This window comes from Arvicanthis niloticus, chromosome 2 (genome assembly GCF_011762505.2).
Source record: "Arvicanthis niloticus isolate mArvNil1 chromosome 2, mArvNil1.pat.X, whole genome shotgun sequence".
Taxonomy (NCBI): Eukaryota; Metazoa; Chordata; class Mammalia; order Rodentia; family Muridae; genus Arvicanthis; species Arvicanthis niloticus.
In genome coordinates this window covers 122853500-122866717 of record NC_047659.1, presented here as the reverse complement: position 1 = coordinate 122866717, position 13218 = coordinate 122853500, and the positions used below count along the sequence as shown (strand labels likewise).

Below are 13218 nucleotides of genomic sequence, written 5' to 3'. Positions count from 1 at the left end.
TAAACTGAACTACATCTCTCACACAAACAATCCCTGTTTCTGTTCCCAGGGTAACAGGAGAAGAGAGATGATCAGGAATACCAGTGGAAATTCCCTGGTAGCTCAAACATCCAAGGGTAAATGAATAACGGGCTTTCACGAACTCCAAGACAAGGGTGCACTCTAGATCTTTATCAACCTCCAACACTTTTGAGGCAGACAGAACTCACTTTCCAGTAAAAGGACCAGTCAGAAAGCTGAGCTTCACTCCATCATTAAAACTAAATTATAACAATTACATATAAAATACAGGGCGTCAACAGAAAAGTAGGATGCACCCATAAGCCTGCATTGTGGCAGTCTGAGGAAGTGACATCTCCGAGAGAAGTATAACCTATTGAACTGTCATCAGCAACATTTCATAAGAACATGCCTCAGGTCTTTTGGCTTTGTATTTTGAGTCCAAAAGGAAACTATCTCACAAGTCCACTGAAGTTTAGGAAACAGAAAATCCACAAATCCTCTGGGCTGATAGCTAGCTCAAGAATCTATTTACTTTTTTTTTTTTTAACTAAACCCTCAGAAGAGAAGCTTCAAACAGATACACATTCTTTACAAAGTATTCAGTTCCTCCGCAAAGTTCCTCCCCCTACTGCAGTCGGAGGGGTTCAGTGTGATTTGAATGTTCGAGGGTCACCTGTTTAACAATCGCTTAAGCAGCTGGCAAAAGTACTGTTTCCCAGCGGAATCTCCGGTTCACAGTGTTTAAAATGAGCCCTAGAACCAGCGTTTCAAACAAAGTCCCCAGGTAGACTCCCACTGGGCACTCTAGTTTGAGAACCACTTCTCAGGGTTCAACTTGGTCCTTAGCAAGTGTTTTCCGACACACACCTGGTTTAAATTGCCAACGCTCTAAGTGCTTCTCGTGTCCTTGAAACCAGGGGCACTTTCCCGCCCCCGCGGCGTCCAGTGACCCACTCCACTGCCCACGAAGAAGTGAGGGAAGCACTTCCCACCTTTCCCGGAAACCTAACTCCCGCAGAAGAATAAACGGCGCTCCCTGGGACCCCCTGCTGCTGCCAACGTGGGGGAGGGGAGACTGGCGCCCGGGCGCTCGGAGGGGAGGAGCCGCTTGCCAGCTCGCCCCTCCGCAGGAATTCAGGGGGGTGTGCAGAAAAAGGCGCCCCAGCCTCCTCGGGCCTGGGACCTCAGGAGCTCCACACCCGGGCGGCCCCGCCCCCTGCTGCGGTGGGCAGGGCCTCGCCCCTCCCCCGCCCCGGGAGCCGCGCGGGAGCCCACCCCTAGACCCCCCCGCTGCGGCCCCCGCGGGCTGCTCGCCTCACCAGGCGCGCGGCCTCGGCCCACGTGCGCTCCTTCTTCCTCTTCTGTTTGTCCTTCATCCTCCTCCGCGGCGGCGGTGGCGGCTCCACGCGGGTCCTTCGGGCGGGGCGGGCTGGGGCGGTGGCGGCGCGGGGCTGGGGTGGAGGCGGCAGCGGCGGGGGGCGCGTGGCGGCGGCGCGTGCGAGGACTCGGGTGCGGCCGAAGAGGGCGGGCGCACCGGGACTGGCTGGCGCGAGACCCGGCGCGAGGGTGGCGCTGGGGGAGGGGCGGCGGCTCCACGCGCCCGCGCTGCGTCAGTCGCCCACGGTGGCAGCGGCAGCCCCGCGATGGCTAAGGAATGCGGCGGCTCCGCAAAACCATGGGGTCAGAGGTCACGGCTCGGGCCTCCGCTTTCCCGCGCTGCTGAGAAACCGAAAGCGGACTAGTGGCGGGCCGGGATGGCGAGACGCGGCTTTCCTTTCGACGCTCGGATGCGTGCGTGTCTGCCGTGGGTATGTGTGTGTATGTGTGTGCCCGCGTGTGTGTGAGAGAGAGAGAAGAGTGAGGAGGGGGAGTGTGGGTTTTTTTTTTTTTTTTGAACAAAAACAAACCGAAAGGGTAGCTGGGATTTGTAGTCCTTACTGGCTCCTTGGCCTACCCCCCTCCGGAAGGAAATGGCTGCCTGAAGTGCTCGGACCACATTTCCCGGAGTGCCCCGGGTCCCTGTTTTCCGCCCACTCTCTTCCGTACCCCGCTGCGCTCCTAGCTCGGTAAAGAAGGGGGCGGGAAGTCGGTCAGGAAAGGATGGGGCGGGGTCTCGCGAGGTTCAGGAAATAGCGGAGGCCTGAGGGTTTCTGGGAGGTGTTGCTGGTAAGGGGCGGTGGCTGGTCTCCCCCCTGGCCGCGGTTAACCCGTTCCGAGCTTTTTTTTTGATTCTAGGGACGGGTCCAGTGTGGGTTCGGATCTGAAGTTAGTAGTCGGCTACCTTGCTTCCACTCCACCCACCACCGCATACACATTTCTCATCTGCACTTCTGGTGGTGACAAAAAGCAGGACTTTCTTTTTGGCCCACCCTTAAATGAGTCAACTGGCGCATAGTAATAAGCAAAGAGACAGTCAGATCGGTAAAAACGGTTATTGCACGATTGACCGACCTAGATGATTAACCCATTTCCTCTTGTACTTTTAATACCGCTATGAATTTGCAGAGAATGCATCTGCAGTTTACAGCAGAATTGCTGCCAGGTGAATCTGGTGATCTGATAATAGGTAAACAGCATGTAAATGCACCTGAGTGAATATTTAGAGGCAGTTGCCTGGAGAGAGGTCAAGTCCTAATGTCAACCAACCTAGATTTAGAATCCTAGTTGTGATTCCCTGACTCCTCTTAACCCCGCTGAGCCTGTTTGGTCTATGTTAGCACAGTATCGCACAACATTGATGAGGTACAAATTAGCATGAAGTATCTTGAAGATTGGAGAGAATGTGGAAGACCTTGATATTATTAGACTCGTGTAATTTGGCTTCTGTTATAGAATAAATGATAGCTCTTATTATAAGCTCACAGTGAGCAATGGAGCCTCTGAGCCTTGATTACAGTGATAGGATAAGGTTTGGAGCACCCAGAACATGAAGTATTTTTCTGTATTTGTTGGCTCAATGTCCAGAAACATTTCTACAGTCTTGAACTAGATTAGTGGCCAAGTTTTACAGTTTTTGAAAGGTTTATGTGGGTGAGGACATACCCTATACTCTTCTGGTGTTGGCAGGCAGCTAGTGGTGAGAAGAAGGAATCACCTAGCAGCCCAACCCTTTTACCTAAAGGACTCAACAGTCCTTATTACTGGTCACCCTAGACTCAAATTCAGTAAACAAAAATCTATAATGAATAGACTATAGAAGATGACAGTTTCACACCACCTCTCTCCTAATTTCATCCCAACAGAGAGGAGAGAAATACTTCTAAAATTATTTTGGTTTTTTTTTTTTTTTTTTTTTTTTTTTTTTTTTTTTTTTTTTTTTTTTTTTTTAACGTTTTAGGTTTTGTTTTTTGAGACAGGATCTTACTACATACACCTGGCTGGTCTGAAACGCACTGTGTAGACCAAGTTAGCCCTGAACTCAGATCCACCTGCCACTGCCTTCCAAGTGCTGGGATTAAAGGTGTGTATTGGGATTTTTGTGGAGGTTGGGGGGTGGGACTTGAACTGATGGCCTCCCACAATCCCTGAGCTATATCCTAACACTATTTTGTTTATTTTTAAACAAAAACCTCACAATATTGACAGGCTGGCATTTTCAAACAGCCTTCTATTCTCGTTCCTCTGCCTCCCATTAATACATGAGGGATTAAAATGCATGCCCCACTACCTCTGGTCTTTGGTAGTTTTGTTTATAATTCTTTCTTTTCTCCATCTGCAGCTGAAACAATCACCTCTGAGGATAGTGAAACTCGGTTCAGCTATTTTGAATCGATCAGTGTCTCCAACACAGCCAAGCACTTGGAAGGAGTAAATAGGGAAGACTGACTGTAAAATGCAGACTTCGTGGTTTGTTGTTTTGAGAATTGAGCTCAAAAGAACAGAACTGCATGCACGGGAGATACTTTACCTCTATACTACCGCCCAAGCCCTTTTTATGTTGTGAGACAGGTTCTTCTTAAGTGTTGCAGGCTGGCTTGAATAGGCAGTCACTCCATCCCAACCTCCAGAATAACTGGGATTACGAGCCTATGCCACCAGATCCGACTAAAATATTTGTGTTTATGTTAGGGGCACTGTGGAAAGCAGCTCCTACTCAAAAGTATTCAACCTTTCATCCGTGAACACTACCCCACCCAAAACTCCATTACATTCACTGGGGAAAGGAGCTTTGCAAATCAAATTTAGACCTTAGGAAAATTGTCCTAGACTTCTGAGTGGGCTACTGAGATTACACGGACCCTTGAAAGTATAGTTTTGAAAATATGAAGCAGTTCAATCCACTGTTGCTGGCTTTGAAGTGGCAAAAAGCAAAGGAATGTAAGCAGCATCAAGACTAAGCCTGCCAATAGCAGTAAGGAATTAGGGACCTTAGTCATTCAACCCAGTACAGCTGAACTCAGAAACAAGTTTCCAGAAAAGAAAATACATACGATTGACTCAGGGAACCACTGAGACCCACTCAGTATTTGGACTTGTGGCCCAGAGAAGCTTGAGGCATGTCTCAGTGTGCTTTAAGCTCTTATGCTTTGTTAGCTCGTTATAGCCAATAAAGCCTAATCCACTGTGTCAAGCCCCTTTAGTTTGTATCAGTAAGCACTACCTAGTTCTCACAAGTGGTTCAGGCTGTGGAAAGATCACATGAATATTTCAAGATCTCTACCCTGCCGGGCGGTGGTAACATACACTTTTAATCCCAGCACTTGGGAGGCAGAGGCAGGTGGATTTCTGAGTTCGAGGCCAGCCTGGTCTACAGAGTGAGTTCCAGGACAGCCAGGGCTACACAGAGAAACCCTGTCTCGAAAAAAACAAAAAAACAAAACAAAAACAAAAAAAAAACAAGATCTCTACCCTTGGAGAATCAAATTAATGCCAGTATCATCATTAATCATTGAGAGAAAGTAGTATGTCTGTATAAGGTATGGGTTAGAAATGGGTGAGACAGCTGATGTCTAGTTTTATCACTTGGGAGGTGAAAGCAGGAAGGTTTTGAATTCAAAGCCATCCTGGGCTACATAACCAGTTTGAAGCCAGTCTAAGATATACAATGAGACTCTACCAAAGAAAGGAAAGGAAAGTATTTGAAAATTAGATTTGGTTATTAAGCCTTAAGAGGTTTTGGTGGTGGTGTTTTTTATTTTTTTTTCTCCAGTTAACAAGAATCACAAGTTTGTCAGAAGCAGCAAGCACATACATACTTTGTTTTATTGTGTTTTTAAGTTGTTTTTATCACAGTACTTTTATTACAGGTGACCTTTGAAAGTTGACAGGGGCGCCATGGGCTGAGTAAGATAAACAACTGCTGTTCAACCCTGCCCAGCTCGGGGATGAGTCATTGTTTTCAAATTTATGAACGAAGCACACAAAAATAATACACCAGAGACACACAAAAGGACTTACCATCCCTGATCCTCAGTGTGATCTAGTAACACTGGTTCTAGGGCTGGAGAGATGCTCGGGTTTAAGTGCAATAAGTGCTCTTACAGAGAACATGAGTTCAATTCCCAGAACCCTCGTAGCTCACAACTGCCTATTTCATACATGTGGTGTACAGACACTCAAGCAGGCAGAATACCAATACATGATAAAAAGACGTAATTTCTTTTTAAGGAATTGAAAAAAATTGGTTTCTGGACTCCAGTGGGCCTGAGTTTGAGACTCTGTAGCCATTCTCCAGTTGTATGGCCTTGAAAAAGTTAGGAAGATTTATCAACCAAGCACTGTCATTGGACCACAGAGTATATGACAAAATTCAATGGGTGATCTGGACAGGGTAGCACATGCTTGCATACTTGGCAGGCTGAGGCAGGAGAAGCACTTGAAACCTGAAGTTTGCAAACAGTCTGGATAACACAGGGAGACCCCATCTCAGAAGAATAAATGAGATCACAATTGTTCAGTTTCAGCATTGCAGATGACCAGCTAGTATGGAGCTCTCCAGCCCTTCTGCACACTGCATTTCTTGGCATGGCTTTTGGTTGGTCACTACACATTTGGTGTCTGGATTTGTTTCCTGTAGCTCCCAAATGTCAGCCATAAGTTTTGGCATATAGAGCCAGGCGGTGGTGGCGCATACCAATAATCCCAGCACTTGGGAGGCAGAGGCAGGTGGATTTCTGAGTTCAAGGCCAGCCTGGTCTACAGAGTGAGTTCCAGGACAGCCAGGACTACACAGAGAAACCCTGTCTCGAAAAACAAACAAACAAACAAAAAACAAAGACTCATTTCTAATGTTTAATCTCTTAATGCTAGAAAAAGATATTCAGAGTTACCATAGATGCTTTTGATCTAAATTTAGGCTCTTTCCTCTATAATGATGGGGGAAAACAGTTAAAAACATTAAGGTGATATTCTTTGGAGCTGGAGCTGCTGCTGCTGCTGCTGCTGTTTTGAGACAGGGTCTCTCTGTATGCCTGGCTGACCGCAAACTCAGAGATTGACCTCTGCCTCCCAAGGGTGTGTACCACCATGTGTGGCTATTTTGCTTTTTGAAGATAGAATCCCACTCAGTACCCCAGGCTGGCTTCAACAGTCCCCCTCTTCAGCCTCCAAGTTCTGAGACTCCAGGTATGATCACTGCAGGTCCTACGATTAGACAAAAGATATCACAGCCTTGTCCTATAGGATTTCACACTCAGGGAAGCCTGCCACCATGTCACAAGAATGCTCCAACAGCCTTAGAGCTATAAACAGTTACCTACGACAAGTTTCAAATGACTTCAGCCTTGGTCAGCAATGGTAACTACAAACTCATGTGAGGCCCAGAGCAGAATCACCCAAATGAGCTGGATCCCAAAGCCACAGGATCAGAGATAATGAACTAACATCATTTGGGAGACAATGGATTGTTTTCACTTAACTATTGAAGTAATTTGTTACATACCATCTGATACCTAATAATGAAAGCACCTCCTGAGTTTCTAGGTAGTTGTTACTTCGACTGCCCTCTTAGCTAAAATACTTAAACATAATTCTGTAATAGAGTCCAGGGTGTTCCCAGCTACCTCTGGAGCTCCAGTAGACAAGAGCAGGAGCCACGGTGGTAGTGCTGTTTTAGAGTTGAGGAAGGGAAAAGCACTGTCCAAGTCTAAGAATGTCTCTCAGAGGCAGAACATTTACTTGCATTTGCCTGTACAGGGCCCTGGCTTTGATCCCTAGTACTGCAACAACAAATAACCCCACTTATCTCTGTGCCTGGATTCAAACCTGAGCCAGGGTTCAAACTAATCCAGTTTGCCCATCTTTCTGTTCTGCTTCCACAGAGCTGCAAGGCCCAAACCACTGCTCTCAGGTGATGATCTGGACCCCTTCATTCCTCCTCTCTGACACTTGCTATTTTTTTATTGTTGAAACCGGTCTTACTAGGTAGGCCTGGCTGGCCTGGAACTTGCTATTAAAAGGTCCTGAACTCAATGAGTTCTGTCTGCTTCCAGAGTGCTGTTATTACAGATGTCCACTCCACTGCACTGTTCTGCCCTGCCACTTTAATCATATAGTCTACATTTCTATGGTCCCATTTTGATTGTGATTCCTGTGGGCTCACGAAGACAAGAAAATCAAGTCACTACCTCAAGGGCCTCCAGGTCTAATGGGATTCTGAGAGATAGAAATTGTTAAATCTACGCATGATGGCACATGTACGATCCCAGCACTTCAGTGCATAAGGTAGGACAGTTGCCACAAGTTTGAGGCCATCCTCAGCTACATAGTGAAACTGTCACAAAAAGCCAGATATGATACCACAAACCTTTAAGGCCAGCACTTGGAACTTATATGCCGGGGATGACTTCTGGGTCATTCTTGGGCACACAATCCTGTGCTACAAGAAATACTGTCTCAAAACAAAACTATGTTTCTTTAGAGAATAACAAAAAGGTAGTGAGGGACAAGGGAGACCTTCAGGAGGCGCTGATACTTTATCTGGGCCTTGAAAGCTCCAAAAAGAGTGACTTAGGAAATTCTAGGAACAAGGACATAAATACAAGGAGTGTCTTCAATATCTGTGTGACAGTGCAAATGTTGGCACAGGCCCGGCAGTTCAGTGGAAGAAGTGTGGCTAGAGAGTGTGTGTGTGGTGCTGGGAATGGAACTAAAGACAAATACGATGCCTGCAACTTAAGCCGTGTGGAGGAAACCACCTCCTGTAACAACCAGGTACCCGAGTAAGCTCAGTCCCAGCTCTTCCCAGCCCCACAGCACGGGGACTGATGCAGGTGCTTACCAGCCTCTGCTGAATGGTCATTGAGCCAGACCTGGGTGCTGAAGCTGGTCTGTAATGGGAAAGATTAAGTTGCCCACAATGGCTCTTGGAATGTTTTTCTAGATGAACTTTCCCTGTGTTTCATGTTATCTAGAGCCTCCATTCAAAATATAATTAGGGAAAACACAATTACTCTTAACATTGATGATAACTTCATTGTCTGACTGATAAAGCCAGAAACTTTGGCTTACTCACTGCCTTGTCCTCCCTCCTAGTAGGGACTCCCCTATCCCAGAAAACAGCGTAAGTACAATTTCTACTGGCACTGATAACTTCCTACTATGATGGGAGCTGTTTGCTGAACCCTGGGTACCTGCAGCATGTGGTCCCTCCAGTGAGTGGTCATAAATCTGATGTAGCATTTAGTTTATAGAAGCCTGTACGGCTGCTGGAGTTGAGTGCTGTCTCCAGGCTAATGTGAGCTAGAGAGGAATTATGTCCTAACTTAGAGTTATTTTGGGGGTAAAATAAGCATTTAAAAATTAATTTCCAAGCCAGAAGTGGTATATTCCTATAATCCCAGCTACTTAGGACACAAAGTTCAAGGCCAGTCTGGATATCTTAATGAGACCCCAAGCCCAAATAAAACATAACCACTCTTTTATGTACTAATAATTTCTTTAGGGTACATGAGCTTTCCCAGGATATAGTTCAGTTGATAGTTGCCTAATGCAAATGAAGCCCTGGGTCTGATCACCAGTGATGAATAAACTGGACATAGTGGCACAAGTATGCAATTCCTGCACTTAGGAGATTGAAGGAGGAGGATCAGAAGTTTATAGTCAAAAAGTAGATAAACAGAAGTTCAAGGTCACCCTGGTGACATAGAAAACTGGAGACCAGCCTAGGCTACATGAGACCCTAACCAAAAAGGGAGGGGGAAGGAAAGAAAGAGAGAAAGAGAGAGAGAGAAAGAAGGAAGGAAGAGAAAAAGAAAGAAAGAGAGAAAGAAAGAAAGAAAAGAAGAGAGAAAGAGAGAAAGAGAGAAAAAAGGAAAATATAAAAGTCAGGGGAGATTGGTGCTTGCTGCCAAAGGAAACTCCTCTAGTACTGATATCCCAAAATTTGCCTGCCAAGTAAACCAATATGGTTTTGCTGCCAAAATGACCCTAAAATTCAACTGGAAAAATAGATGCATTACTTTTGTAGCAAAAAGACCTAACTAAGGCCCCATCAGAACCCCCCCCCCAAAAAAAAAGAAACCAAAGCCAACCACCATGAAGTTTAAGGGCCACTGTTACTAACAAGCAGAATGAATTCAGAGAGAACAAAACAGCTCATGGTCTCAAAGGTCAGGCGTAAGCTCCCTGAGCATTCTGCTCTACTGCCAAGAAAAGCCTCAAGATTAATAATCTGATTTTTCAACCATATATTAAAATATATTGGGTAGCTAAAACAATAGGGCAATTTCAGCAAGGGACAGACAGAACTGTTGAACCTAACAGACAGATCAGTGGGCCAGGCATACAAGGAATTGTAGCATCCAATAAAAGTGACATATTAAACTGGTGCTGAATGCACTCACTGATAAGTGGATATTAGCCCAAAAGCTCACAATACCTAAGACACAATGCATAGACACATGTGGGTGCTTTGGTTTATTTTAGAAGGAGTAGCAAAATACTCAACCAGAGCTCCCAGGGGCTAAAACTCCAGCCTGAGAACAGAAAGAGAGGGACTCATGGCTCCACTTGTATAGGTAACTGAGGGTGGCCTCGTTAGGCAGCAGTGGAAGTGGAGGGCCATGATCCTCGAAAGTTTGGATACCTAGTGTTGGGGAATGTGAGAGCAAGGAGACGGGATTGGGAGAATGATGGATGCACACCCTCATAAAAATTGGAAGAGGGGATATGAGATAAAGGGTTTTGGGGGGAGAAAGGAACAGGAGATAACAGAGAAAGGTAAATATGTAAAATATCCGATAAAAAAAAGAAAATAACAGATAATGGGTCTGGCAAAAAAAAAAAAAAAAAAAAAAAAAAAAAGATAGTTTACTTACTTCAAACAATTTTCAAAAGTTTCCAGGAGATGCTTATTGGCTAAGATCTTATTTTAAGCTCTTCACAAAAGAATTTATGTCTCTGTTTAATATTCTGAAGAGAGATGCAAATCTTAATTTCCTTCAATTAATTGACAAAAGAGGAGTAATTTTACAAAAAGTAGAAGAAGCTATCACTAATTGATATATTATATACATTGATTAATTGTTGGCTGTTTTATAATAGTCCTTTGATAAAAGAGATTATTTTAAAAGAACTGTATTTCTTTAAATAGTGTCTTTATGACTCTCTGAGGGTAGAAGGAGCATGCATTGTTTACTCTTAACTTTCTAAAATTGAAAGCTCACAGCAAATCTGCTGTTGATTGCCTCGGGCATTGCTGAGACCAATAAAAACTATGCCACAACCATGTGAAAGGACCCTCATACCCTTAAATGGAATGGCCAGGTTATATGGGGCCGAGGATTGATATGACTGTTTGATACCACAGAACGCACAACTAAATGGCCACCAAAAAGATAAATGAATTAAATAGATACCTCCACAAACCAAACCCAATTATAAATAAGATGAATAACAATTGACATCCAGGGAAGAGAAATTTCCCTTCTTCTTCCTTTCCAGGTAAAAATGAATCACCCACCGTGTCTGCTGTTGAAGATCTAATCCTGATGCTGCCCTCTGGACTTATACTACTCAGACCTTCGATGGGCCAATGACAAGGACATCAAATAGCTAGAGATTGCCATTACTAATCTGAAGAAATCCCTCGTTTCGTTGTCTGAAGTGATCTCCAAAAATTGTGAAGGACTTTATTGGACTTGATTTACTCTTTTACAATTGAAAAGACTATACAGCTCTAGACTGTGTACAGCCCTTAAAGAAGAATGTTGCTTTTACATAGACAAGACAGGGGGATGGTTAAAGAGAGCATGAAAAAGGCCAGAGAAGGTCTTGAGAGAAGACAGAGAGAGAAAGAGAAAGATGAGAGCTGGTACAAGAATTGGTTTTCAACCTCTCCATGATTGTCAACCCTACTCCCTTCCATCTTGGGACCATTAATTGGGTTATTTTTGCTTATTTCTTTTGGTCCCTGGGCTTTAAATAGGCTGACTAACTTTGTGAAACAAAAGAGAGATAATCTGATAGCAAAATCTATTCAGATACATTAAGTTAGCTATGGGGGACCATGAGACTCAAGATGAGGTTGCTATTCTATCCAGGGCGTTCCCTAATCCCATCTCCACCCAACCTAAAAGAGGGGACTTCCACCCCTAGACCAAGCAGAGAGGGGCCACCCAGAACCCCCTCTGTTTGGCGATCTGGATTCTTGCGTAGGCTGCGAGGCTAAGCATTGCAAGAGAATATTAAAAAAAAAAAGTTAAAAATATGTTTCTGGGTTCCCTGAGGGACAAGCCTGACTGCATAGGGGTTGATGTCAAAAGTATCCCCTCTCCAGGAAAAAGACATCAGGATGGGTATGGCTCTCATGCCTCACTGAACAACGACAGGAGGACTGGAGCCATTACAAGGTCCCCTTTAATTACTGGAGGTCAGGCCTCTATCCCCACCTTGGCAAGATTAGAATCACCATAGCCCTTCTATACTTGGAGAAGGGAGGAGATGTCAGGGGCAGCCCTGCTTATATACTGAAGGCCTAAAATCAGCCATAAGCCTAAAATCAGCAATAGGCCTGACTTACATGCCTGCTAACACAAAGTCTTGGGTCTCTATGGAAAAAACACTGAAACAGAGGGCTATAAACTATTGTAAACAGGCAGCTTTTGTTGCAATCTACCAGCCTGAGTAGTCATAGACCTGGTAAATAGGCAGCCTTTGGCAGATAGTACCAAATTAGATAAGGACAAGTGAATCATAGGCAGAGTCATAGTGACCTGACCCCTGAACCTTCATCTAGCTGATACCCTGTTCTGAAAGATAACTGTACTCCTCCTGAACACCTATGCTCCTGTATCATCCCCTTCCCCACATCTTGTATTTTTGTGTTTATAACCCCCATGTTAAAAAGTAAAAATTATGATTTGATACACACACACACACACACACACACACACACACACACACACACACACAGTGTTCCCCTGGTTCTGCTGACTTAGCTCCTGACAATCTATTTTCTTGTTCTCAGAAATACTTTGAATTATAAAATGTTATTGTGGTTTTTGATAATATGCTGGGTAAAATAATCTTTATTGATCTCATTTTAAACATCAAAGTTTATAGTGAGTTAAAATGTCCTTTAACATAATTATAGGTCATATTTATTTTCATATTGTAAAATGTTAGCTAATCTGTTGAACATTTTAAAAAACTGGATTCCTTTTTGAGAATTTCATATATGAACACTGTATTTACATAATTTTCCCCTTTCTCTCATTCCTCCCACTTTTCCCAACCCCCCATGCCTTTTGAATACATCTTATTGTTTAATTATTGTTTATATATGTATACATGTATAAGTATATATGTTTATACAAATATTGATAAATAAAGCATTTTGGGAAAAAAAAACTGGTGCTGAAGATGGGCTCAGTGTTGAGGAAATGCTTGCTTCTCTTGCAGAGGACCCATTTGTGTTCCCAGCACCCACATCTGGCAGCTCACAACCACTGGTAACCCCAGCCTCTGGGACCCAAAGCCCTCTTCTGGCCTCCCTGGGCACCTGCATACAATGTCACACACACACACACACACACACACACACACACACACACACACACACACACACAAATAAACCTTTAAAAGTAAACTGGAAAAAAAAGTAATATCGGCAAGAGCATACAAGCTGGGATCCTGTCTCCCTTATTAAATCTAAATTCCAGTATACATTTTATGTTTGTATTTCCATATGATAATGACAGTAGTAGAAGAAAAATATCTTTATTATCCTAGAGCTAGAATCTTTCTGAATATGAAAGTTCAGAAGTCTATTAGTCA

At 44.2% G+C, this 13218-nt stretch overlaps 1 protein-coding gene and 1 long non-coding RNA gene across 6 annotated transcripts in view; one reads left to right on the top strand and one right to left on the bottom strand.

The window, feature by feature from the left end:
- The window catches only part of Asxl1 (ASXL transcriptional regulator 1), a 54607-nt gene extending 53151 nt beyond the window's left edge, over positions 1 to 1456 (bottom strand). For 3 of the 5 annotated variants that reach the window (XM_076930008.1, XM_076930012.1, XM_076930011.1), the window contains exon 1: positions 1323 to 1456. In XM_076930008.1, the coding sequence (XP_076786123.1) occupies positions 1323 to 1379 (57 nt within the window). In that variant the 5' untranslated portion in view covers positions 1380 to 1456. The other 2 variants (XM_076930010.1, XM_076930009.1) reach the window with 2 other exon arrangements.
- A 222-nt stretch (positions 1457 to 1678) lies between these two features.
- On the top strand, positions 1679 to 11909 carry LOC143441471 (uncharacterized). Its single transcript, XR_013108914.1, has 2 exons — positions 1679 to 1811; positions 10885 to 11909. It is a non-coding gene; the product is annotated as an uncharacterized LOC143441471 (long non-coding RNA).
- Positions 11910 to 13218: the final 1309 nt, after the last annotated feature.